Source organism: Pseudorca crassidens, chromosome 7 (genome assembly GCF_039906515.1).
Source record: "Pseudorca crassidens isolate mPseCra1 chromosome 7, mPseCra1.hap1, whole genome shotgun sequence".
Taxonomy (NCBI): Eukaryota; Metazoa; Chordata; class Mammalia; order Artiodactyla; family Delphinidae; genus Pseudorca; species Pseudorca crassidens.
The window spans coordinates 101408495-101436407 of NC_090302.1; the positions used below are offsets into that span (position 1 = coordinate 101408495).

The following is a 27913-nucleotide window of genomic DNA, read 5'->3' on the forward strand; positions in this document are numbered from 1 at the left end:
ACTTACTCTGTGTGATAGAAACACACACACAGAGAGAGAGAGAGAGAGAGAGAGAGAGAGAGAGAGAGAGTGCAAGAGGAAGAACAAACAAACAAAAAAACAAACAAAGATAAATTAAGAAAGTAATGGGTGCTATACTTTTTTTTAAAAAGTGATTGTGGTACTGGTTTAATTTGTTCTCTCTGAGGAAGTGACATTAAAGCTGGTACTTGAAAGACAAGAATCTATCCATGGACTTACATATACTACCAAATGTAAATCCGATAGCTAGTGGGAAGCAGCTGCATAGCACAGGGAGATCAGCTCGGTGCTGTGTGACCACCTAGAGGGGTGGGATAGGGAGGGTGGGAGGGAGATGCAAGAGGGAGGAGACATGGGGATGTATGTATATGCATAGCTGACTCACTTTGTTATACAGCAGAAACTAACACACCACTGTAAAGCAATTATACTCCAATAAAGATGTTAAAAATAAAAAAAAGAATCTGTCCATGGGAAGAGCGGGCACTGGACATTCCAGGCAGGGGGAATATCATCTCCATTCTCCTAAAGAGCGCATCTTCTATGCTCAGCATAGAATGGTTGGAAATATGGCAGCTATGCTGCCTAGAGGATTGTGATCAACACGTTCTCAATGATGGTAAGGCTCAGGGTGAAACTCACCTGCGGAATCTGGCAAATGCGGGCGTGTGCTAATGTGCTATGTCAGGGGAACCCGGCCAGAGCGAGCATCGATGACTATTGGTTTTTACAGAGAAGGCATCTGAGATAAGACTAATGACCGCAATAAAGGAGTCTTATCAGTCTCTAGGGTTATTTCAAAGGTGGGTGAATTGAAAAAGTACTGAATGGAACACCTGGGTTTTTATCCCAGTTCTTCCACTATCCACTTCTGTGTCTGTGGACAAGTCACTTTACCTCTTGGACCTCTTTGGTCACCTGTGAGATGGGATTATAGACTATATCATGTTCTAGGTCTCTTCCACTTCTCAGGCTTTGCAACTCCATGCTCCCAAGAAAAGTAGCACCCTGTTTTAGTGTTTGTGACATGTATCAATACTTTGGAAGAAAAGAAAATGTCCCTTTTATCTCTCTTCTCCACCGTCTGTGCTCGGAGCCTCAGGAGCTATGGTGCAACATGGTTTAATTTCCTGGAACTCATGAATGTCTGTAGCATTTTAATGTTATTATATAGGAATATGGAGCTCCTTTGAAGGAAACTCTTACTACTGTAATAAATATTGATCATTTACTCAATTTACATCCTCAAAGAACTTGAGGCAACATAACTATAATAATAAATAGAAGGTTGGGAGAGCCAGGAAGGAGGCGTGAAAGAGTGACAGGGTTCAGCTCACTTCCTGAGGGTCAGAGAAGACTTCCTGGAAGGGGAACCATCTGAGCTGAGAAATGAGTACCTGTGACAGGTGGGGCATGGAAGGCAAGGGTAGGCTATAAGTAGGACGACCATATCCTAGTTTCCCCAGGACGGTCTCAGTTTCTACCTCTGTCCTGGTGTAATTCTCACCAGTGTCCCTTGTCACTCTCAAAAAGCATCCCAGTTTGGAAGATAAATTACACAGTCGCCGTAGCTATAAGTGACACTCTCTCAGAGGCCTGAATCTCCCCATGGCTGACAGGATCTGAGAGAAGAAGAGAGAAGCCAGGAATGACTGTAAACTTGCCAGTCGGTTGCCTGGTAAAACAGAGGTAAGATACAGGAAAAAGTAGCCTGAGAAGGAGTTGTCAACTAGGAGGAAAGATTATGAATTCAGTTTTAGATTGGACAGATAGAGCTGGAAGGCACAACACTGGGTCCAACTCTTCCTTTTGAAGATAAAGGGACGCAGGCAAAGGATATGAGTCAGGACTGGAACCTGGGCTTTTCCCGCGACAGCCTGCAGCTCTAGCCTCTCACCACCACCACCCACCCCCGTCTTGAGCTCAACAGTTTCCCTCCAATATTCATGTCTGCTCGGAACCTGTGCCCTTATTTAGAAATATCTTTGCAAATATAATCAAGCTAAGATGAAGTCATCCTGGCGTAATCCAATGACAGGTGCCAAGGAACGTCGAGGATTGCAGGGGAGCCGCCAGAAGCTAGGAAGGGGCAAGGAAGGATCCTCCCTTAGAGCCTTTGGAGGGGGCATGGCCCTGCCAACACCTTGATCTTGAACTTCTAGCCTCCAGAGCCGTGAGAGAATATACTGCTGTCGTTTCAAGCTGCCCGTTTGTGGTGTTTTGTGACAGCAGCCCTGGGACACTGATCTACCATCTGAGCTTCACATGGAGCTGAGAGGCATGAGAACATATGGGGCTGGAGTGCAGAGGAGTGGTCAGGATTGAAAACAGAGCCTGGGCTGGGAACGGGAACGTGGGAATGGAAGCGAGGACCAAAGGGAAGAGAAGAAAGGAGCTCTGAGGACAGACCGTCAGGAGGAAGGAGAGGCCGAGGAGGCACAGGGTGCTGCCTGAAGGGCAGGAAGAGAGCGGAAGTGAGGGAGGAATTCCTGAGGAGGCGGGCTTCAGAGGTTCCTGCCAGGAGAGGCGGGCTGATCCGGCAGTGAGATCATTGGTGACCTTTTCAAGAGCTCCTTTCAAAAAGTGCAGGAGTGAAGAACTTAGGGGTAAGACGGGAATAAAGACACAGACCTACTAGAGAATGGACTTGAGGACATGGGGAGGGGGAAGGGTAAGCTGGGACAAAGCGAGAGAGCGGCATGGACATATACACACTACCAAACGTAAAATAAATAGCTGGTGGGAAGCAGCCGCATAGCACAGGGAGATCAGCTCGGTGTTTTGTGACCACATAGAGGGCTGGGATAGGGAGGGTGGGAGGGAGGGAGACGCAAGAGGGAAGAGATATGGGGGTACTTGTATATGTATAGCTGAGTCACTTTGTTATAAAGCAGAAACTAACACACCATTGTAAAGCAATTATACTCCAATAAAGATGTTATTAAAAAAAAAGTGCAGGAGTTAGAAACCACGGGAAGGCTTCAGGAGTGAATGCCTTGTAAGGAGGGATGGCCAGGGGCGATCATTCTTTCTGGGGCTTCAGAATGGAGGAGAGAAATAGGGCAATAGCTTAAGGCGGGGAACAGGGAAGAGGGATTTTATTAGGCTATGGAGGATTGAGTATATTTGTGGAAAAAGGTGAGGAAAGGGAAAGATGACAGATGCAAGCTCTTTTGGTGGGTGGCTACGGATGGCCCAAGGTCACCCATGCAAACACACAGATGTGGCACACCCTACCCACAATTCAGCCACTGCTTGGCCTCCACTGGGGCCTCAGGGCTCCTCTGCTACCCATTCCGTCCACCTCTGGGGCCTTGAGACATCTGCTAGGTGATGGGTTCTTGAGTGAGAGTGGGAATGACCGCAGTGCAGAGACCCTGATGTGAGGAGGGTATGGCTGGCATCGTTGGGTCTCATCTGTGAAAGTGCAGGGGGCAGCTGCCATGGAGGATAGCACACGCATCCACAGGACAGGAGTCAGGGTGGGGGGTGGCTGTCGCACAGCAGGGGGGCCCAGCCCTATCACAAGGGACTCAGCAGCAGAGTCTGCAGCAGTGCGAGCCCGGCAGGCTTCTGGGAGGCAGAGCTGGGCAACACTCCTCTCTCAACCCGCTGATTAAACTACCAGCTCGGACCCTCTCTTGTCACCACCTTTCATAAAAGGAAGCCCCGTAAACTGAGGCAGCTCTGCCTTCTCTGTGCCTGGTGGCCCACCCCCCCCATCCCTTCCTTATTTGATGGGGGGCTCTGGAGGGAGGCTAGCTTTTGGCCTCCATTTCTTCTGTCTCAAGGAGGGACTCATCCCTAAGGATGAATCACAGATAGAGCCTTTAGGGAACACAGTGCTGTCTTTAGGAAAGCAAGAAGTTCTGGGATTATAGGGTCAGATGTGTACATGAGGGAGACACCCTGTATGTCTAGAGGCCCGCGCAGCCCTTCCAACGTATACACTTGACTTAAAGATAACGCAGATGTGGAGGAGTTCACATTGTGAAAAACAAAGGCAAAATGCACACCCCACCTGGTACCCAGCACACGATGATCTAGGAGACATCACACCAGCTGCAGTCCCTCCATGGTCCGGGCCTCCCTTCTGTTAGAGGAATTCTGGGGCTCCAGGGGGAGACACAGCATTGGCTAAATTCTGGGTAGGGTGTTAATATATCTGTGTGTTGCATGGGTGGGCAGGTGGATGCCAGGGTTTAAGTAATTATTGTGAAAAAGGTAGGATTTTGGAGGAAGCCTGGACCTCTTAACTCTATACTCTTAACTCCTTTCTGTCCTCTTTCCTCCCAACACCCCCAAATTATATATACTTCACCACGAGCTTCTATTCTATTTTTTTCTGTATTTCATTCACCATGTGTTAAGTGGCAGTGCCCATGGTAAGCAGGTGAGGAAGCATGCCAACCAAAAGGGCCAGAGCCACATAGCTGCTAAATGGTGCAATCTGGGCTTGAACAGGTCCATGACTCCAACTCAAGTGCTCTTCCCCCTACACCCTCTGTAACTTCCCGTTTCTAGGCGGAGCTTGACTCCCAGCTGGGCTAAAGCAGCATGATGATGTCTTCAGAACTTCAACATTCGGGAACTTTATGTAAGACTCGGCTGGAACCAGCAAGTCATTCTGAGTCTCCTGGTTTACCCCACAGGGCAGGATCTCCGTTCTGCTCCTGGGTCCTTCCAGTGCTGCCTCCTTGTTGGCAGTGTGGTCAAAGCACTGGGTTATGGTGTCTGGGGTCTCACCCCTCCTTGCAAGCAGGCCTTCCTCAGAGATCTAAGACCACGTCTGGCTGCTGCATTCTGACATCTAGGGAAGCCTCCTTCATTATGATGCCCATTTGCTACTATACAGAATATTGTTGGATGGGAAGGAAGAGCTGAAACCTAGGCGGGGACTCCAGAGATGATTCTCAGACCCACACCTCCAAATTGGCTTCCCAAGGGAACCTCCACCACATCCTCAAAGGTGAAGGCCACCTGTGGAAGCTATGGTGCTGCCACCATCCCTGCTGCCACTCCCACTGCCACAATTGCCTCTCAACATTCATGAACTTGGTGTCCAGACCCTGCAATGCTATTGTAACAGGCAAGCCACTGCCCACCCCAACTGCTCCTAACCCTATGATTTCACTAGGCAGCGTATAACTTCAAAGCAGCAGGAAGGTGGTCTCTATCTGCTTTCCACTTCCCAGATCTCCCTAGTTCACCTAACTGGCAGAATATAAATTATATCTAGACTCCTAGTTGCAAAGGAGTCTGAGAAATGTGGTTTCAAATTTTCTGGTCACTACAGTACAAGGAGAAGTTTAAGGTGGACGCTGAGGGCCAAACCACCATATATATTGGTGAGAAAAAATATTGAATATTCAAAATAAATATTCCAAAGATTTTCTAAATGCTTCTGGCTTAACGTTTGTTTAATGAAATTTAAAAAAAGTCTTAGGTACCTGAAGATTATGGGCATGTTCACAAGTGCCAAGAGTCCTCTTAACCATCCACAAGCTTACTTTTCTCCACCACTATCACCATTGCAGAGTTCAGGGGGTTTCTCATCCGTTGGGAGATTAGATCCGAAAAAGAATGATCCATTTTCATTCTTTCCATTTTTTTCAATTATAGAAACAATACAAGCATTGTTTGTCTGAAAAATATAGTAAAAATACCTCTAATCCTATGTCACTATCACAATAACCACTTCACTCTTTTCCTCTGCATATTTACATCTTTGTGAATGTAATGTTCATAGAATTTTGTTTTGTTTTTTCACATAACATTGCATCATAATTATTTCCCATGTCGTTGCGTAGCCACAATTTTAATGGCCCCATAATATTTCATGAATACAGGTATCATAATTTGCTCGGCCAATGTTCTCTAGTTGAACATTTTGGTTGTTTCCAATTATTTATTACTATGAATAATGCTTTGAAGAGCGTCATGCATATTCAGACAGTTGTGTCACATTCCCTGAAGTGGGACGATGAGTTAATATGTACTGGTTAAAGGGTATCCATTTTTACACGAGTATCAACAGGTTTTGACCAACGTTTCTTCAAAATCACCTCTGGCAAAAGCAATTACTAAATTGTTCTCCAGCAATTACTAAATACAGAGCGTGTTTCTACCTAGCCCATCCTTAGCACCGGTCTTGGGAGCAACTTTTGGCAGCTACCAAAATTGGGGAAATGGTGCCCTTGGCTATGAAGACTCTATTGACATCACTGAATCTCAAATCCCAGAGAGCTGCCTGGGTTGTTATGACCCAAATCTTGGGACCAGGGTGAGGCCAAAGAGGGTGTGCAGCATCTTCAGGGTCTCCTGCACCTTGTCATATCTCAAGGCACAGCTTTTCTGACCAGAGAAGCCTTCTTTGGATAAGGTGCAGTAAAAGTTGATCAGCTCCAGCCAAATCTTAAGCCCAGAACATGCACATTTAGATGTGCAGATGCCATGCTTTCAGGGAGCCTTAGATAAACAGGCAGGTTACTCCCCCTACTTTTTGATTACTCCCCCTTCCCCCAGATGGAGAAAGACAATATTATTTAGGTTAAAATAAAACAGTCTGGGTTACACTTTATTTAAGAAGATAGCTTGGGATGAGTTTAAGATCGAGAAGACCAGAGTCTTTAAAGATAGGCAGATGCAATCCTGCACGATTTCACTCTCTTGGCCACTTTGCACCCTACTGTGAGACCAGGCTTCTAAAGTCCCTCCAGCCCCAGGAAAACGTGCTGAAGGCGCCTACTCAGAAGGGCTCCATCCTGGTGACTACTTATTGCCCGGTCCAGGGCAGGGTGGATTTAGCCTCTTGGTGAGAATAAGGAGGCACAAGTTTTGCTCTATGTATTATGTGTTTTCAGTGAGACAGAAAAATTCGAGTAAGTGGCCGTTCTCCTCAACGAAGCAGCCTGGCACAGCATCTTGAGTTTTCACTTTGTTCCCTCCACGGGACATGCTCTCGAGCTGCACAAAAGGAGGTGCACCCCTCATATCGCGCAGTGGGTCCTCAATTCTAGAATTCCACTCCACCTCCACGTGTGCCTCCACCCCTCCCCTCCTCCAGCCACCATAACTGCTCCATAAATGACGTTCGCAGCAACTTCCCCCCTCCAGGCCTGAGGAATGCCAAAGCTTGCTGAGCAATACTGTTTGCAAAATCCCCGGCTCTGGGGGCAGATTTTCCGCTGCTCCGAATCTCCCTCCAGCCTCAAGCATTGCCCAATCCCTACGGTCCGGCTGACCCTCCCCAGCGACTGCCCCAAACCAGGCAGCACCACCCCAACAGGAGGTAAGACAACTTCCCGGGACACCCCAACGTCTCCTTTCGCCCCCATCCGGTAGCTTGGAAATTTGCACTGGGCAGTGACGTCACACTGGGAGGCGGGTCCCCACTGTCCCGCACACCAATGGTGCGGCCGCGGCCGGCCTCTACTTTCCCAGTGATTGGTGCCCCTCTGCTCCACCCCAGCCCGCCATGGCGTCAGGCGCCGCAGCACCCGGGAGGTGGTTCCCACTTTAAAGAAGTGAAGTTTTTCGCCCCCTCCCCCTCCCCGCCCGCCTCCTGCAGCCTCCCGCGCCCAGCGGAGCCGGCGGATGGAGCTACGCTGCGGCGGCGTAGGGAGCCAGGCTGGAGGGCGCAGGATGGATGGGGACAGCCGAGATGGCGGCGGCGGCGGCGGCGGCTGCAAGGACACCGGGTCGGAGGACTATGAGAACCTGCCGACCAGCGTCTCCTTATCCATCCACATGACAGCCGGAGCGATGGCCGGGATCCTGGAGCACTCGGTCATGTACCCGGTAGACTCAGTGAAGGTGAGGCGCGAGGGGACTTTAGGGACGGAGCGAGCGGAGAGGAGAGCGCGCGCGCGTGCGTTTGCATCCCGCGCAGGAGCAGCCTGGATGCAGCTCTCCGAAACCGCGCTCTCCTCGGGGCCGCGGCGCCCCGGGTCTCCTGGGTCTCACCGGGAGTTGGCGCGCGTAGCCGGGGCGCCGAGGAGCGCGCTGCGCAGCTCCTTCCGCTGTGCGCCTGGGCCCTGGGGGCACCCCCCGCGCCCACGAGGGTGCCCCAGCCGGCGCCCCGCTCCGCCGCTCCCGCCGAGTTCCCGGCCCGGGCTGCTGGCGGCGCTGCGGCCGGCGAGGAGGAGTGGCGAGCGCCGCTGGCCTCGGTGGTGGCGGCGGGGTTCCCGAGGGAGGCGGCCAGTGCAGCTTTGCACAGTCTTACCACTGTCTGGCCACGCGATCGGAGAGTTTGCGGTCCCGGGTCGTTGCGGCTCCAGCTGGCGCTCCCGGTGTCCAAGCCGTGGCGAGCGGCGTCCGCCGGCCGGTGCCAGGTGGCCGAGGCTGCCCACACGTGCGCTGTCCCGGAGGGACCCGCCGCCGGGAGCGCTAACCACGCTCGCGCCGAGGAACGTGTCCCCGGTCCGGCCGGCCGGCCCGGCCACCCGCCCTCCGGCTGTCGAGCCGCTGAGAGGCAGTAAGACTTGCAGTGACATTTGCCTTCTCATTTTGTTGCAGGGAGGCGGGCAGGCAGAGAGAGCGTGTGCTATACAGCCTTTCTTACGGTTTGTGTAATAGAGGGTCAGTTGGCCCGGTACTTCCCGGGTAGTTTTAAATGCATTTCTGTAAGGCGGCAGTTTTAGCCAGGCGGATTTTGCCTGAGTTGACCTCAGTCAGCCTGTTCAGGATACCGAATGGCTAGGGGATAGAGTGCTGAGGGGGAATAATACTAGTACTGACACATCGCACTTTTGTGGGCAGAACTCATCTAAAACACACAGCAACCCTGGGGATTAACAGATGAAGGAACCGTGGCACAGAGAGGTGAACAGATTAGCCTGCCCGGGCTCATGAGCCACTGTATCCTCCGACTCCAGCCTCAGTGTGTTTTGGGAGATTTGGGGACCTCTCCGGGTGGCAGTTATCTTGGAAGGCAGGCCCTGCAGAGTTCCCCAGTTAGCATCTGTATCTTGTTGCTGATGCTGGCCCCATGTGAGTGGCGTGAAGGCCAGAATGTCTAATGCAGAGGGTTTTCCCTGCCCTGGGCAGCTCTCAGAGCTGGCAGTCAGGGGCTGGACAGACACGGGTCCGGAGAGAAGACCATGGGCATTGGCAGTAAGGTGAGCCCAAGTCTTATATTGTGCTGCTGGGACTGAGCCATCACCCCTTCTCTCCCTCCGACATCCCAGTGGGGAATTAAGGGAATGGTCCTTGCCTGCCACGGTTACAGAGGCCACAGGGAGATCTTGTCTTTTAGGTTTCCGAAGCTGCTCCAGGAAAGACCCTGGACAGATACCAGGTGGCATTTGTGTAGGAAAGAATCCCTCACATGCAATAACATTCCCCATGTTTGAAGTTGTTGTCTCAGGGGCCTTGGACAGAGTGTGGGAAAGTTAGGAGCAGGGAGATGTTATTTGAGCAGGCACCAGACCCACTGGGTCGTGGAGATGAATGTTCCAAGGACCTGTACCACTTCTGAGGCCCTTGGCCTCTGCTGTGAGTTTGGTTCAGGGCATCATTTTAGCTTATCTTTAGGATTAGGAATAGTCAGTCGTGCCTTTTGAGCTCCCTGTGACACTCTGAAGAGGCATTAATCTCACGTGTTTAAATGTTGTGATCTGTGTTTAGTTTCCTCCCTGCCCCTCCTTCTGCCCCATGGACGCTGGTCTGTTTTGATCCATTTGTCACTGTGTACTTAGTATTACTTTCCGTAGCGGTTGGTTTTCACCTGTGACCAGGTTAACGTGGTGTGTATGATCGAAGGAGCTGGTCTTACTGTCCTAGGCAAGTCATTCTGTGGGGCTTGACTGTAAAATGAAGGCTTGGGTTAACTAACCAGGAAGGTTTTCTTGGTTCTGCGATTATAATCCTAGCTCTGAATAATGACCCTTAGGGGTTCTTCTGGTTTTGAGCATGCAGGTTTGGCTTTAAAGCCCCTCTTGTTTTTTGGCTACAAGTTTCTTGGATTACTCTTTTCACTTTGCAGCAGGGATGAAAGGCACAGAGTTAAGTGGTATGAGCCCCGCTGTGTGACCCCAGTGAGGCTGTGGCAGAGTGCCAACGTGTGCCAAGACCAGCATGGTTGTCATGTGTCCAACATGAGATATGCTTCAGTCACGGGAATGCTCTACTTGGGGAGACCTTCACTGTGTTCTTCTTAAATATTTGGGAAGATGAAGACTGTGAGTAATTGAATCAGGAGCCCTGGGCTGGGGTTCAAGCCCGGCCCCTAACTTGTTTCATGCCTTAGGCACTGTTCTGTGTCTTAGTTTTGTCACTAGTAAAACGGAGGCTGTGGACCAGTTCAGCATTTCCCATTTTTAACCTGTCCCCCTTTCTATGAACACAGAACACTCGTCCTCTTTTTTTTTTTTTTTTTTTTTTTTTTTTGTGGTACACGGGCCTCTCACTGTTGTGGCCTCTCCCGTTGCGGAGCACGGGCTCCGGACGCGCAGGCTCAGCGGCCATGGCTCACGGGCCCAGCCGCTCTGCGGTATGTGGGATCTTCCCGGACCGGGGCACGAACGCGTGTCCCCTGCATCGGCAGGCGGACTCTCAACCACTGCGCCACCAGCGAAGCCCCCACTCGTCCTCTTTACGTTCTTGAAATTTCAAAAAGTTATTATACCTGAAGCCAAATCAATGTAAGTTGTATCTTGAAAGGGAAAAAAAAAGTTTTCTTTGATTTTATAAGGCACACAGTTTTAACCTGTTCTTGTAAAGTTCAGTGAGAGTGTTGGATGGGCCTGCTTTTTCCAGTTTTTCTCTCCTAGATAGTGTGAACCATGGTGCTCAGGGGTGGTCACTTTCATTTCTGAGCCCAGCGAGCTGTTAGGTTGGGTCATTAAGTGCAAATAGGTCAGCCTTGCTAATGCTTCCCACTGTAACATTACATACATTTTCCCATGAAGTCCCATCCCCCCCACCATGTCACCTTAATGATCTGCATTTTTCAAACTGGGTGGTGACCCATCAGTGGGAGCAACATTTTTTTTTAATTAATTAATTTTGGGCTGTATTGGGTCTTCGTTGCTGCGTGTGGGCTTTCTCTAGTTGCTGTGAGCGGGGGCTACTCTTCGTTGCGGTACACAGGCTTCTCGTTGCGGTGGCTTCTCTTGTTGCGCAGCATGGGCTCTAGGCGTGCGGGCTTCAGTCGTTGCGGCACATGGGCTTCAGTAGTTGTGGCTCGCGGGCTCAGTAGTTGTGGCTCGCGGGCTCTAGAGCGCAGGCTCAGTAGTTGTGGTGCATGGGCTTAGTTGCTCTGAGGCATGTGGGATCTTCGTGGACCAGGGCTCCAACCGGTGTCTCGTGCATTGGCAGGCGGATTCTTAACCACTGCGCCACCAGGGAAGTCCCGGGAGCAACATTTTTAAAAAGCCAGATTGGTGCGAGTACAAAACACGGGCACGTGTGGCATGCGGTAAGGAGCAGTGTCGCTCCATGAAATTCTGCTTGGGTGTGTGTGTGTGTGTGTGTTCCCCGAGTGGCTGTGTAAAGTGCACTTCTGGCTGGGGATTATGGACAAAAACGTCTGAAAAACACTGAACCTCATAATCACTAGTGCCTCTTGAGCTCCAGCAGTCAACAGCCTGTGATTATTAAGTGGGTGTTTGGAAGACTTTGGGCAACTTTTCTCCTCTTTCCTGTGTCTTCCTCTGTCACTTGTCCCCGCGCTGGTGGCATATGAGTACTCACTCATCCATAAAGGGCCAGGCTGCTGGGACCCCGTACTGGTCCCAGGGGAGCGAGCGAGGGGCCTCCGTAGGGCTCTCGCCAAAGGGTAGCCACGACTTGCTCCTTTCCAACTGGGGCTTTGCAGCCCCTCTACCGTGAGCCTCTCCCTGGTGCTCCAGAGGGGCCAGTGGCGTGGTCGCCTAGACCAGCACTTGGGGTGGATGTGAGAACCCCTGATCGGGAGCGCTCAGGGCTGTGGGGAGAATGCCAGGTGGGTGGAGGAGGAAATTCCAACCAGATTAGGCACACCGCTCGCAGACCATGCTGAGTCCTGCGGTGGCGAAAGCCGGGGCAGAAGGAAACAGGAAAGATTTGAAGCGAGGGAACTTCCGCTGACCCTTTCACAGCCCTTCTTTTGTTTTGCTCGTCAGGGAAACTCAGTCCTCAAGCTCTGCTGGGGGAAGCCCTCCTTCCCCGCCAGGGTGCAGCCCGATGGCAGGGCACTGACTGCCGGCCGAGTGGGTTAAGGCTCAGCCTTCTCTCTAGGAGCTGGTGGCTGCCGGGCCAGTTAGAAACCTCGCTTGGCCTAGGGGGTTTCTGTCGCCGGCCCTGCTGAGCTCCGAGCAGCAGCAGCGAGCCAGGCAGGTGCCAGGAGGCTCTGCATTCCTCCACTTCTGACTTTGCTCATCCTTCCTGGTCCCAGCAGTGCAAGCTGACTGCTAGGGTCCTCTGGGGAGGTGGGGGGCAGGGGGCGAAGGCAGCTGCCAGTGTCCCTCCCACCCACTCCAGTGCTTTCGAAACCAAGTACCGTCCAGTAGATGCCATTCTGCTTCGAAAGGGCGTGAAATCCCAAATTGCTCTCGTTCTTGCAACAAAATTATAGTGATCTTTCCTGTCTCCTAGAGATCCCGCCCCTCCCTTCTTTTCCGTCCTCCTTCAGCGGGAGGCGCTTTTCTAAAAGGTGGATTTCGGAGTGGCGTGGAGTCCAGCGAGGAGTCCTCTTGAACTTCTGTCCGGTTGTCTGTCATGAACACCCAGGCCGCGTGCTGATGCCCAGGGCTGGGGTCTGCTGGAGGAGTGGGAAAGGGATCTCAGGCGGTCCCAGATCAGCACTTGGTCCCCATGTGGCCACTTTCCGGCCGGCTGCGGGCCCCCTCTGCCCAGAAGTGGGGGAGAGGGAGGCTAGAGCAAAGGGCTTGGAGGGGAGCCCCTAGGATTATAGGGGCAGTTGGCAGTCAAGGCGGCCTCAGCTTTTTAACAGCGGGAGGCACTTGGGGCTAATTGGGGGGATTCAATTACATTGTTTAAGCCATACAGGGGTGTGCACATGAAGTGGGGGGGCGTGTCATGTGGAAGGGAGGGCGTGGCTCTGTGGAGTAGGCCTTCCATAGTTTCCTGGTTTCCGTTGGGCACCTTTTAGCCATCTGTGGCCCTTTCATTGAAGAGGACTTTTGTCCCACCGCTCTTGGGGGCGGTGACCAATCTCCAGACTTGAGTCCCACTTTTCTTCTTTCACAGGCTTGGGTTCTGGACCCCTTCTGACTTTCCCTGACCCACTGGATGAACTGGCTTGCTTGTGTTCAAGGAAGCCTTTGGTAGTCCCTCTTGAACCCCAGAACTGGCTCTTTTCATATCTCCCCTGGTACCCAAGGGGTACTTTCCTTCTCAGAGAGTTTTCTTTTTGTTTTTAATCTTCATTGAGTTCTGCTTCTCCGACAGTCTGCCCTCCCCTCCCAGCCTCCACCTGGAATGTTTGCTGCCGTCCTTTTTCATAGGAGGCTTGCATCCGATCACTGTCTCTTTAACTGCAAACCTGCCCTCAAGCTCCTTCTGAGCCACAGTTTCTCACCCTCAGAGAACTATCTTGGGGCAATTCAGGTCCCAGTCTTGGACTTAACCGGTTGGGCAGGACACTTAGCTTTTCTGAGGTCTAGTTCTCTTATCTGTGAAATGCAGACACAAATTTTCTTCCTGCTTTTTCTCACCTGAACCAACTTTCCATTGCTTCCTTCTTCCCTTGTTTTCCCGTCGGAACCCATGGAAGTTCCGTGTAACAGGCTCCCTTACATCTTCACTGAGTTTTCCTTCCTCCTGCCGGTGCTCTTCTCCTGAGACCCCCACTTCCCTGAAGCCTCTCAAGAAAAGATGGTTCCCATCGCCTCAAACCACATGCCTTGGGGCTGCTGCCCTCTGGCTGTTCATCACCCCCCTTATCAACTGCTCCTTCCCCTTTGAGGCTCCCGCCATCCACTTCCACCAGTGTCCATCCCTCTTCTCTCTCTGTCCCCACTCACCTCCTGCTCTACTGGGATGGCAGGATGGGTAGGGGCGGGGGCCCCTGAGCCTGACTGCATGGACTAGGTCCTGCTTCCCACTTGGGTGTGACCTGGGGCAAGTTTCTTCATCCACCTCTGTGCCCAGTTTCCCCACCTGTAAAAAAAAGGACAAGATGATACTGATGTCCCAGGTGGCTGTGAGCGTTGAGTCCTTACTGCGCTTATCAGAACCTGCCGTGTATGAGTGTCCCCTAGGTGGGAGCTCTCAGGTTCATCATGGTCATCATCAATGACGTGATCCAGTCGCTTTCCCTCGTTCTCTGAATGTTGGCGTCTGGCTCATAGACCGCTCCTCTACCCTGAATCCCATCATCATCCTGAGACTGTCCCCTCTTGGCCACCACCCAACGAACACCCAAATCCCTCCATTCTTTATGTTGCTCAGATCGAGGGCTGTTACCTCCACGGGGCCTTGTCCTGACCCAGAACCTTTCCGCCTCTGAAATCGTGCGTTCAGACGTCTCATAGCCTGGCCACAGCTTTCTCATGGTCACACTGTGCTAGGGCTCCTGTCTCTTCTCTCTCTCCTCTGAGCGCATCCCTGGCTTCCTCAGCCCATCCCTGCAGCCACTCCCGGGCCCGCAGTTTCTCTGCCTTTGGTCCTTCCAACGCTGGCCTGCCCACACCTAATCCCTAACAACCCACCACCCGCTGGGCAGCCGAGCCCTTCGGGAGAAACCCACACTGCTGCCCCGTGTGCCAGGCCTCTGCGGCTCCCAGCAGACCCCACTCCTCCAGCAGACCCCAGCCCTGGGCATCAGCACGCGGCCTGGGTGTTCATGACACAGACAACCGGACAGAAGTTCAAGAGGACTCCTCGCTGGACTCCACGCCACTCCGAAATCCACCTTTTAGAAAAGCGCCTCCCGCTGAAGGAGGACGGAAAAGAAGGGAGGGGCGGGATCTCTAGGAGACAGGAAAGATCACTATAATTTTGTTGCAAGAACGAGAGCAATTTGGGATTTCACGCCCTTTCGAAGCAGAATGGCGTCTACTGTCCTTTCCCGTGTTCTGGTCAGTCTGCTTTTGTCCTCCTCAGCAGCTGCTTCAGAGCATCTTGCTTCTCGGACCCCCACCCCTCCACTTCTCTCAGCCTCAGTGTGGCATCTCGCTCCCTGTTTATAGAGGAACCAGGCCCCCAGTCAGGCTCTCCTGTGACAGTCCTTCCAACTAGCCTGCCGTCTCCCGCCCCTCCCTCCTCCTATCTTAAGGTAAGAGGGTCCTTCCTTCCTCTAAGGGGAATCAGCGGGGGAAGGGTGATGGGTAGGGACCACCCCATACACCTGGATTTGAATCCTGGCTCTCCACCTGGGCCACCTTACTTGGCCTCTCTAAGCTCAGTTTCCTTGTCTGCAGAGTGTGGATGTGAATCCCAAGACCTACCTTACAGGGTTGTTGAAAGAATTAAGTGGGGTGACATACGTGAAGCTCTTGCTTATTGAAGTTCTCAATAAAGGTCATGGGGGTAGTTATTTTGGTCAGCTGTCTCATGAGTAACCCGGTTACAGTATCCTTAGCACACCCCCACCCAGCCCCACCCCACCATGGGTTCCTTCTTAGAAGCATTTCTACGTCCAGTCCGTACTTCTCCCATCTTCAATAACGAACCAACCCCAGGCAGCTCACCTTGAGCCCACGTGCCCTTAAAATAACAAATGTTAGAGAAGGATGGTTGACATTCAGTCTCTCCCTCCTCCCCTTGTCACCCCCCAGGCCTCTCTGGGTTTTTGTGCCCGTCGCTCTGCTGGCACTAGGGTGCCAGTGATCGCCTGGCCTAATAAATGCAGCCATCGTTTTCCTGGCCCCTCCGACGACAGGCAGCCTGCTGGTCTTCCTCAGAATTCTGCCCTCTACCTTCTTTTCTTTCCTCGGGACACGTCTCCATTTCTGCTTGGGTCCTGGTAACTCGCAGGTGGCATCTCTGTGTCTCTGGTCCGGACTCTCTAGGAGCTAGATAAACAGTTGCCTTGAAGACATGTCCATTTGGCTGTCTTGGTGTCCATCATGGAATGTCCTGCCCTCCCCTCTGGCCTGCCCTTTGGCCTGGGCCCCCTCCCTCAGAAAATTGGGGATGGTCTTCAGCTTTTCCCCCACCTCTGCCCCCTTTCCCCTTCTCCCCGTTTGCTTCCAAGACCTGTCCCCTCCTGCATCTGTAATACCTCTTAATTTGTTTTCTTCTCCCTCCTACTGCTTCTACCTTGGTTCAGGGGACTCAGCAGCTGTCGCCTTTACACGGCAGACTTCCCTGATCACGGAGTCACAGTTGAACAAACCCTCCCCTCCACGCACCCACACTTCCCTATTGCCCGGCCCTGCTTTTTCTCCACAGCATGTGTTACCTTATAACACACAATACTGTTAATTCATACTTATTTATTTATTTATTTTCCTGGCCGTGCCACCCAGCCTGTGGAATCTTAGTTCCCTGACCAGGGATCGAACCTGTGCCCCCTGCAATGGAAGTGCAGAGTCTTAACCACTGGACTGCCAAGGAATTCCCTCATATTTATTATTTATACTGTTTACTATTTTCTTCATATTTGTAATGTTATTTACATTGTTTATGGTCTCCCTCCATTGGAATGTCAGCTCCCAGTGGGCAGGAATGTTATACTCCTTCGTTCTCTGGTGTGTTCCTATTGCCAGAAGCAGTACCCGGCACACAGTAGGTGCTCAGTTAAGTATTGATATTTGTTGAATGAATTCCCACAAATCCTTCCTAGCTAGTCCTGCACACTCCCAGTTTTCTCTCCTTAAGTAGGGAAGAGTAGCAATACCCATCCTGCCCACCTTTCAGATCTACTTACTGGATCTTGGAAGAAAGTGCAGCCAGGTTTGCAGTGAACACAGTTGAAAAAGCATAAAGCTCTCTGCAGGTGCCAGGCCGTGGTATTTATTATCAAACCAGGATCGTGTTAAAGGGGTAAGTTCAGCCGATTGGAATGGAAAGTCCAGCCTGTTCTCCACGGTGCTGCAGAGCCTGCAAGGGGCCTGAGGGGGTAGAGGGGCAGCCCATTGTCTCAGTTCACATCCACTGGTGTCTCCCCCCAACCTGACACTCCCCTAGCTGTCCCCGTTGCCTTCAGAATAAAACCTGGACTACCTCGCATGGCATGCAAAGACCTAGACCTTCTCCCCCTCTGACTTAGCCACCGGGGATACGTAAAGGTTTTCTGTGACTCTTGGTTGAATGAATCAGTTGTTTTAAAAAAGATGTGGGGGGAAAAGCGCTTTAAAACCTGCTATGAAACAAATGCTAGTTTTTGTTTTGCTGAGCATTTGGAATCTCTGCTGTATCTTGGTCACAAAGAGACTTTCTCAGCCCTTTTGCCTGTCCCTTTCTTGTGGTAGAACCCATAAGCCTCAGTGAAACCCTGATGAGGCTAGGAATTCATCTGGCCAGCCACTTCATTCATTCCACACTTAACTGAGGCCCCTCCTACCCCGGGCAACAAAAATAAGTCCTGGCCCCTATTTCCAGAGGCCGCTCCCTATAGTTAGACCCTGAGCTTAGGTGATGGGACCGGCTGGCTCCCTTTGAGGAGATGAATGGCCCAACTTGATATCTGCTTTCAGATGGGCATGAGGGCTGGGGTGTGGAGTCTGGAGGGCCCAGGCTGCCATCTGGAAGGTCTGGAGTCAGATTGGGAGTGTCACTGGGATGTCTTTGCCTGGCATTCTTGCATCGGCTCCTGTCCCCGTGGGAGACACTGGCCCTCAGTTGTACTGTTCCTCCGTGCCCCCCCACCCCCATCTTCTTCCTCACCTCTGCGGTTGTTAGTCATTCTGGAAGCTGAAATTGGTTCCCAGAAGGTACCTTTGAGAATCCCCTCACCGTACCCTCCCAGTAATCCCAGACTGCCGGGAAGGGCCGTTGTCTGGTCACTAAGAGGTGTTTTGGTTTCACATTCGTGCTTTCTCTCTGAAGAGAAAACAAAACATGTTGAAATAGAGAGAAATCCCAGCAGCAGCTTGGTTGAAGCAAGAGTTGCATAACAGGTTTAAGAAATGTCTGGCCACCGTGGATCAGGTGAAGGGACTGCCGCTTCGTGTCATGGAGAGGACGTCCTCTGAGGCCAGCGGCCTCCGGATTCATCACACACATCCTGCGAGAGACTCAGAAAGCCACGGTACCATGAGGTCCGGGGGCAAAAGCCCCTGATGGATCTCTCATTGTAGCGACAGCCTTTGTTCCCTGGAGATGCTGCCGTGGGCAGGGGCTGGGAAGGGGGGCGTGTCTGTCAGACTGGTGCTGGTGTTGAAGCCCCTAGAAAGGGCACTGAACTAGGAGGGGTTGGGGCTGGCCCCGTGAATTTAAGTCCCAGTCCTGCCATGCGCCAGCTTTGAAACCTGGACGAGTCATTTCTCTGGGCCAGTGTCTCCTTGTCTCATGGACTGCTATTAGTCACCTAGACTAACATCGTCTGTTTACCTACTTGACAGGACTGTTGAGAAGCTCAGGTGGGATCATGTTTGCGGGCGGCTTTTGTAAACCTTGACAGGCCCAGCTAATGACAGATCATATCAGAGGCAATATGCTTAATGATTAAGAGCCCTTCAAGTTAACAGCGCGGGCTCTGGGGCTAGACTCCCTAGGCTGGTGCCTGGACAAGTTACTGAAAACTCTCTGTGCCTTATTTTTCTCATCTGTGAAATGGGGATAAAATAGTACTCACCTCAGCGTGTTGCTGTGAGAATTATGATACACCTAGAGTGTTAAGAAGAGCGTCAGGGACGTGGAAAGCACTCCTTTAATATTAGCTCGTAATATCATTTCTGAAAGGGTTATTTCTTGAATGCCTGGTTATGCTTGTATGTTGCTATTGTAATTGTATATTACAGTATTTTTGTATCATTTCAACCTATATTCTGTCCCTTGATCCTCCTAGATCTCCTTTTTTTTTTTTTTTTTTTTTTTTTGCGGTACGCGGGCCTCTCACTGTTGTGACCTCTCCCGTTGCGGAGCACAGGCTCCGGACGCGCAGGCTCAGTGGCCATGGCTCACGGGCCCAGCCGCTCCGCGGCACGTGGGATCTTCCTGGACCGGGGCACGAACCCGTGTCCCCTGCATCGGCAGGCGGACTCTCAACCGCTGCACCACCAGGGAAGCCCTTAGCTCTCCTTTGAAGATAGGAAAAGGCATGTGCAGTTTCTCATTTCGTAGATGAGAAAACTGAGCTTCAGAACAATAACATGCCCTGAAACTTGGGCCTCTTTCTGCTGTACCAGAGTTGAGGAAAGGAATCAGGTAGGAGCAAGCAAGTGAGGTGCTGGGGTGCAGACTCAGATGTTAATGATGGCAGAGCCCTTGAGCTGGGTTCTGAGAGGAGGTGATGGGGCCTCAGCTGCATTCTTGGGAGGGAGGAATTGGAGTTGAGGGAACACCAGCAGGAAATCAAAGTGTGGCATAGAACACGGGGCTCTAATGTATAGGTAGGAGTTCCTGGGTCAAGTACTCTAGTATGCAGGGCAAGCGGATGATGACAAATGGTTATTGCCATAGGATATTTTTGGCTCTGTCTGGCTTCTCTCTCTCGAGCAAGTTGCAGCTCTCATTTCAGCAGTGTGTCAATGTTGGACTCAATATAGTAATTTGAATTTGGACTGGCCTGAGGATTCCTTTCCAGAACACAGCCGGAAAATGACCTGTTGGGAAGAGCATTACCTCATAGTTCATCGGTCTGCTAGGGCTGCAGTGTCCTCATCTTAAATAGGGCAGAGTAACAATGCCTGTCGTGCCTCCGTTTCAGGTCTACTTAATACATCTAGTAAGAAAATACAGGCCGGTTTGCAGTGAACAAACCTTTATACCATTTAAAAAGTATAAAGCTCTCTGCAGGTGCCAGGTTGTGGTATTTATTATCAAACTGGGATCCTGTTGAAGGGGTAGGGTTAGCTCGTTGGAATGGAAAATACAGGCTCTGGTTCCAGCCACTGCAGGATTTGCTACAGCTGCATGGCCTTGGGCACTTAACCTCTCTCCTTACACACAGTGTCTCCCATCTGTTGAATAAAGACCAGGGTGGCCGGCTGCTGCCACCTCTTTAGCTGGGTAATGACGAAGAGCCAATTATACTCTGGGGCGTGCTCAGAAATACATTTAAAATTGATGATGTAGGACCAGTGACGAGCGGGGCCGCATACGGCTGGCTACGGTGATTAAGGCCAGTGATTAAGGCCGACTTCAGGGAGTGAGGGCCCCGTTCATCTCCGTAGGGTTATCCCTTAGAGGCTCCATTTCACTTTTCAGGTGAGTCTGCCTCTTTGAGTGGCAGGCGTGTGAGGCTGGGGACCAGGGAAGGTGGCTGATCACCCTGAAGTGTGTCTCTGTGTGTCTGTTGATGCTCTTACCTACCTTGGTCCCTCCCATCTCTGTTTGCCTTGGTTGTTCATGGCCACTGACCGTGAAAAGTAAGAGGGGAAGGAGGTAGGACACAGATGCCTTTGTCTCGGGGTCCCTGGTCCTCCTTTCCTCGCACTGCCGACACGGAGGGTTTTGCTTGCTCATTGCTTTGCCCTGGGCCTGACAGCCAGTGTGGAGGGTGGAGGTGGAGAGTGGGCACTGGCAGCCCGCAGGAAGCTTGCTGGCTGGCTTGCTGGGGATGGGAACATGCAGGGCCCTGCCTCTGGCTTGCAGTGGGGTACTCTGCTCCCCTGGAATAGAGGTGGTCCCATGGGTGTCCTGGGGCTGTCTCCAGCCTGGATTAAAGGAGTGGGTGGTTGGCAGATGATCAAATCTAAGAAGTCAGAGGGGAGAAACGGGGGGAAGACTTTCTTTTTTTAAAGTATTTATTTATTTATTTATTCATTCATTCATTCATTCATGCTGCACCGGCTCTTCCTTGCGGCACACAGGATCTTCCTTGCGGCATGCGGGATCTTTTAGTTGCAGCATGCGGACTCTTAGTTGTGACATTCATGCAGGATCTAGTTCCCCGACCAGGGATCGAACCCAGGCCTCCTGCACTGGGAGTGCAGAGTCTTACCCACTGGGCTGCTGGGGAAGTCCCGGGAAGCCTTTCTAAAGGAAAGAGGATGCTGGTGTGTGTGTACTTGAGTGTGAGGGTGGAAGGACGAACCTGGGGTGTGTCATTGACTATAGAACCAAGTCTCCTTCCTTAGTCACTCTTTCCACGGCTTGTTTGCTAAATGTTGGCTTGCATTAGCATGATTCATAGAAACATCTCTACCGAGAAAGAGTTAAAAGGCATTTGTAAAAGTGCAGCTTCATCCCCTGGACTTCATTGAATAACCAAATTAATTCAGGCGTGGGAGCATGTGGGTGGGACCACATGTGCTGGGCACTGGGAGCTGGGGGGCTCGACACCTCCGAGGTCACCCCACAGCAGTCCCCCGTCCGCCAGGAGGACAGAGCTATCAATGAATCATTTCCGGAGGGGGCGATGAGCCTCTTCTCATGGAAACCGAACCTCAGGAGCAGTCAGGAAAGGGCCCCTCGAAGAAATAATGTCTCAACATATCTGTATCTAGACTGAAGGAGAAGGAGATGTTAGAACAGGGCTGTACGATTCCCTGTCCCCTAGAATGTCATGGCCTGTCCCCAAGGTACCCCTCCCCTGACACTCTGATTTTGGGCTTCTGCTCTGAGCCGTCTGTCTGATCACAGAATCAGCTGAGAAAGTTTTTGTGGTTTGGGGTCACACTGGGGCCTCCACGTGGGACCTGCCCCGCATTCTGAAATTCTTCTTCTCTCCCCACCCTGTTCTGAAATTTTAGTTCACTGTTTAGCCTCCGAGTGACTGCCTGGTGGCATCCAGGAGGCCCAGCCTCGTCCCTGGATGAGAACTTTCACTGCAGAGCTGAGGACCAGAGGAGGGTGAAAACCCAGAAGAAGGGAGGAAAGCTGTCATGTCAAAGGCATTTCTGCTCATAATTGGTTCGTAATTGATGGGTGACATGACTGGCAAACGCCAGCTGGAGCAGCAGCCGGACAAGTGGCTAAAAATTAAATAGTCACGTGACTTGTCGAGGTTTAGGGTTTGCCTGAGTAACCTTCTCGGCCCAGGTCACTGTTTGTAGGGTGACCTGAGAGACATGACACACAGTGTCGGTGACCACTTTGCTTTCTGAAGGACAGAGGTTGACCTGGAGCCCCATACAGGGCCCTGTTCTTGACACTCAGATTCCTATCTCATTCCTTGTCACTTTTTTTTTTTTTTGCGGTACGCGGGCCTCTCACTGTTGTGACCTCTCCCGTTGCGGAGCACAGGCTCCAGACGCGCAGGCTCAGCGGCCATGGCTCACGGGCCTAGATGCTCTGCGGCATCTTCCCGGACCGGGGCACGAACCCGTGTCCCCTGCATTGACAGGCGGACTCTCAACCACTGCGCCACCAGGGAAGCCCTCCTTGTCACTCTTAATTTAAAGGCAGCTGAATAGCTGGACATTTATCTCCTGCCCTCTCTTTCCTTTGAGCCCTTCTCTCTCCGGTGGGTCCTCCTATAAATGCAGAGGGTTCAGTTCCTGGGGCTTATCCATCAACCTCCAGTGATTCTGATAAAGGCTGGAAGCTGGACTCTTGAGGCTTTTCCTCCTGGTGCCTGTACTAGTCCAGGTTTAGACAGAAGCTCCTGGATCTCACAGCTTCTAAAATCTGAGTCCTGCTTCTCCAAAACACTGGTCCAGTGACATGGGCAAGAGCCAGCCGACCCCAAGGCCAGCCCTCCCTTTCTGTGTCTGTGGATTCCCGTGGCACAGGAGGTCTTTGTTACTAAATCTTCTGGGTGTTTTGAAGGAGGACGTGTGTGGGCCTTTTTCAGTGTCGATAGACAATGCTGAGCTGTTCTCCAGGAGAAACAGTCGGGATAGAAGCAAAGGATTGATCTGGTGGACGTTACGCCATAGAAAATGCCCCGTTGGGATAGGAGTTGTCAGTGAAAGGGTTAAAAATCTAAAATATGAAAGAGAGACTAGAGAGTTCTCTTTTTACACTAAAAATTGTTTTTCCTTAAATCTTGGCTTCTCAGGCAATCATTGAATTAATGAACGTGTATTTATGCCAGGAAGCGTGAAGCATTAAATTTATTTCAAAAATGACTAAAGATTTATAGTTAGTCCTTAGAGTACTGAGAATATCCCCATCATTAACTCAGACAGAGAAAGACATATATCATATGATGTCACTTACATGTGGAATCTAAAAAAATAACACAAATGAACTTATTTACAAAACAGAAACAGACTCATAGACGTAGAAAGCAGATTTACAGTTACCAAAGGGGAAAGGGGGTGGGGGAGGGATAAATTAGGAGTTTGGGATTAACAGCTGCACACTGCTGTATATAAAACAGATAAACAACAAGGACCTACTGTATAGCACAGGGAACTATATTCAATATCTTGTAATAACCTATAATGGAAAAGAATCTGAAAAAGAATTGTGTGTGGGGGTGTGTGTGTGTGGGGGGGGTGTATCTATCTGAATCACTTTGCTGTACACCTGAAACTAACACAAAGTTGTAAATCAACTATAGTTCAATTTTTTTAAATACATAAAGCAAGGGCTTCCCTGGTGGCGCAGTGGTTGAGAGTCCGCCTGCCGATGCAAGGGACACGGGTTCGTGCCCCGGTCCGGGAAGCTCCCACATGCCGCGGAGCGGCTGGGCCCGTGAGCCACGGCCGCTGAGCCTGCGGGTCCGGAGCCTGTGCTCCGCAACGGGAGAGGCCACAAGAGTGAGAGGCCCGCGTACAGCAAAAAAAAAAAAAAAAAAATACATAAAGCAAGATGATTTAAATCAGCTTTAGAAATGACTTTTCATTGTAAAAACAATAGAATAACAATGAGGAATACATGGACAAGTTAGAGTGACTCCTAGTTCCTTCTTTGCCTCCAAAAAAGTCTTTCAAGTTTCAGAAGGAGGTAGAGAAGGCGTTAACACTGCAGTTTGTCACAATGGGGTCTGTGTGGGTACAGTTTTAGGTGGTTCTGTTTATCCCTGGAATTAGCACTGTTCCCTCCACAGGCTCCTGAGATTGGGCCGGACAGTGGTGCTTCCCCTGACCTGGGGTAAGAATTCTCATTTTAACCTTCCCGTGAATGTCTCTTCCAAGGTTCTTTTGAATTTTCTGATAATCTAATCACAAGAAAGTTTCTGAAATTCTCTTTCAGACCCTAAAAAATGAAAGTTAACTACAAAGCTGGGCTTTTACTAGAAGTTGCTTTTAAGTTGGAAACAGATTTCTGATCCTCTCTGAGTTTAAGGGACAGGAAGAAGCTTTGTCAGCCCAGAACTTGAACGTGGAGGGCAGGGGGATGATATGAGGAGAATCAAGGCGAAACGGATTCTTTCTCTGGATACACACACAGAACGTTTAATTTCCATTTTAGGGTGAGTTACAATTAGCTCCTGATGACCAAAAGCCCACCAACTGAGTGACCCTGGGAAAACACGTCACTTAATCTGAGTCTCAGTTTCTTCATCTGTGGAATGGCAAGATGGAACTAAAACTATATGGTTTCTTAGGAAGCTTCCCGTTCTAAAATTTCCACTCCTTATTTGCATGGGCTGTATAACTCTGGGCACTGTCTTTTGACTTGGAATGTAACATATAGACTTGCAAGCACTTCTGCTTGAAGGAGGAAACTAGGAAGACCACCCCTGCCCACGGCCCCCAGCTCTGGAATTCTCCCAGGGCTAGAATGCCCAAGGAGGAAAAGAGCTAGATGCCCAACTACCATTTGGGGCCCCTGTTTCCCAGAGTAGCTGCCGAGAAATGATCATTTATTTAAATTACTTGAAACCTCCAACTGCAGCACTGAAAGACTGCAAACGATTCATTCACACTATTCCAGAAATGCTGAATGGCCACAGCCCCACCCTAGAAGCAAGGAGAGCCTTGTAGCAGATGCTTCTGGAAGGCTCTGTTTATAGCTCTCTGAGTCCTTCCTGCCGAGGACCTTTCATGAGCTCACTACCAGGAAGCTGAGTCATCGAGGGGTCAGCCGGCATGGCCACGGTCACCCAGCATTGCCACATTGAGAGGCTTGCCGCAGCCATTCCCCGCACGGTGATGGGAACCCCATCACTCCTCACGGCTTGTGAGGTCGGGACCAAAGAGACTGAAACATCCCATGGAGGGTCAAAGGACTGTCCTCTTTTCAGGGCTCCACTTGGGCTCTGTGCTGTGCTCCTAGTACCCAGCTGGCTGCAATGACAACACCTTTCTTGGGGCCTCTGTTCACATCCCACCTGCCACTACCCGTGCCCCCAGGTGGTCCCCTTCTCCCATGCTTCACCTGCATGGTTCCCCCCAGGCTTCCGGTCCCTGCTTCGAAGTCACTTCCAGAACCCCGCCCCAAATCTAAACTAGGATCCCTGCCTTTACTGTCTCAGCACCTTCACCTTCTCCCTTGCTTCAGGACATTTAGAGTTTGAAAGTTTTTATTTGTATGACTTAAAAAAAAAAACTTATATATTTATTTATTTGGCTGCACCGGGTCTTTAGTTGCAACACGTGGGATCTTCGTGGGATCTTCATTGAGGCGTGCGGGAGCTTTTTTTTGTTTTTTAGTTGCAACATGCAGGATCTTTAGTTGCGACATGTGGGCTCTTAGTTGCAGCATGCGAGATCTAGTTCCCTGATCAGGGATCGAACCCGGGCCCCCTGCGTTGGAAGCGCGGAATTTTCACCGCTCGACCACCAGGGAAGTCCCTATTTGTATGAGTTTTGGTTTGCTCTTCCCCTCGCCTACTAGACTCTAACCTCCTTGAAGGCAAGGACTTGCTGCCTGCCCCATCATCCCCAGCACCCCCTAGCAGCGCCCTGTTTATGTCGTAGGGAGAATTTGTTGGTCGAATGACCCAGTTTTACCAATGTGAGACTCCTGCGGTCTGGCCCCTCACTCTCATCCCCGGCACCCATCTGCTTCTCTCCCCCTGGAAACCCTTCTCATCAGTTGACTTTGGTTTAAATCATACGCTGGAGCTCTGTTTCCAGGATGAGGGTTTTCAACGGCATGAAATCTCACCCAGGATTGAAGGTTTCTGCCATTCTCTTAGGCATCCAGGGAAACTTACAAATAGCTCCCCCAAAACTTAGGAAATAATTTATACGTGCAAAAAGTCGTATTATACGTGCAAGTGGATTTTGGAGGCTGAGAGGCGAGTCTTCAGGATGCTACCTTTGGTGTCTTTCCCCTGAGACCCTTAGAACATCGAGCCTGGTGTTTCTGGTGTTTTGTCATCTTTCTCTGTTATTGTCTGGTATATGAAGGGAGCAGAAGAACATCCCCTCCAGCTGTGGCCTGGCCCCGCCTACACGTAAATCACCCAGCATTTTGGAGATGATCTGACAGCAGCATTTGTGGGAAATCTGGCTTCGGGAACATCTGGGACATTTACCCAGGGCCCATGCTTAGCCCTCTAGTGTTCCCTGAACTCTGGAGCCTGGCTCTCCTAGGGCTTATATCCTGGGCTCTTATCCTGTGTGTTAGATCCCAGCAAATGTGAGATGCGTCACGCTGTGGGACATAGATCCTCAGTAAGCAGATAGATAGCTGTTTGGGGAGGAGAGTATATCTGGGGCTTAACGTGCCTGCTTTGTGTACGTCTGTGGATGAAATGCAGGGTACCTCTGAGTCCTTGACTATCGTTATGGAGTGTCAAAGCACAGTGCTGGGGTGCTGAGATCACAACAGATGAGGCTGCCCCTTCCTTCGTGTTTCTGTCAGACTTTAATGGGAGACAGGCATGCAGACGCATCACCTGATATAATTATAAGTAGAGGAATGAGCAAGAGAAGGCTGGTGACAGGGCAGCTTTGAAAAGGCTTTTTTTCCTGTGGATAACAGGCTCATAGTGGGGCTTGCTTTAGAAGGTATGGCTTCTCTGGCGGGCGTGGAAGCCAGTCTTGCAGAAGCTGGCAGGACCGCACTTGGCTTGGGAACCGTGCACGGGACTCGCGAGGTGCCTGGCTCCCTGAGCCTGTCCAGGGTGGATCCAGGAGGGCTGTCACCCACAGCTCCCTGGCTCTGATGGCAAGGTAGGGCCTTGGAAACACCGGCATCATCACCCAGTCTCTCACATACAAACGTTTGGCTGGTTTTTGACAGCTACCTCCATGCCTGAGCAGGTGGGGTATGATATCTTCCTGGCATGATATCTTTTGGGCTGACACAGGCCAAGGGTGTATTAGACAGGGACACACTGCATCACTGGGGCCGGGGGCCAGCATGTGGAAAAGGGCGAGCATCCCAGCTCTGCATCTTAAGCCTTTCTGCCTTACGTCAAAGCTTTGCCTTCCGTCCAAGAGCCCCTGGGCTGAACTTCCAGGTACTTCCTTCCAAGGCAGGCCTTGGAGCCAGGGATGTTGCTGTGTCCAGGCGATTATGCTCTGCATTTGAGCCTCTGGTCGCCTTCGCCAAAAACAGACAAGAAAAACAAAAATTGCTCTCCCAGCTGTGCAAAGAAACCTCAGGGAACCATTGGATTGTGACAGGATTTCAGACTGTGATTTCAGAAATGCATACGGAGTGAGCTGTCGATTAGATTGAGGATTGTTTAAGAATTGTGGTTAAAATACACATAACATAAAACTCGCCATCTTACCCTTTTTTCAGAGTACAGTTCAGTAGTGTGGTATATCGACATTTATTGTATAATACAACCGTCACCACCATCCATCTCCAGAACTTTTCTCATCTTTGCAAACTGAAACTCTGTCCCCATTAAACAGCATCTCCCCATTGTCCCCAGTCCCCTAGCAACCACCATTCTACTTTCCGTCACTTTGCATTTGACTATTTCAGTTACCTCATGTAAGTGGAATCATACAGTATTTGTCTTTTTTTTTTTTTTTTTTTTGCGGTACGCGGGCCTCTCACCGTTGTGGCCTCTCCCGTTGCGGAGCACAGGCTCCGGACG

At 51.0% G+C, this 27913-nt stretch overlaps 1 protein-coding gene across 4 annotated transcripts in view; it reads left to right on the forward strand.

Moving 5' to 3' along the window:
- Positions 1-7171: 7171 nt before the first annotated feature.
- Positions 7172-27913, forward strand: part of SLC25A37 (solute carrier family 25 member 37) — a 44064-nt gene continuing 23322 nt past the window's right edge. Inside the window, exon 1 of one of the 4 annotated variants that reach the window (XM_067745170.1) lies at positions 7172-7312. Coding sequence is in view for 1 of the 4 variants with exons in the window: in XM_067745167.1 (XP_067601268.1) it covers positions 7618-7836 (219 nt within the window). In the remaining 3 variants the exon portion in view is untranslated. Of the gene's footprint in view, positions 7313-7483; positions 7837-27913 lie in introns of those variants that run through there. The other 3 variants (XM_067745167.1, XM_067745168.1, XM_067745169.1) reach the window with 3 other exon arrangements.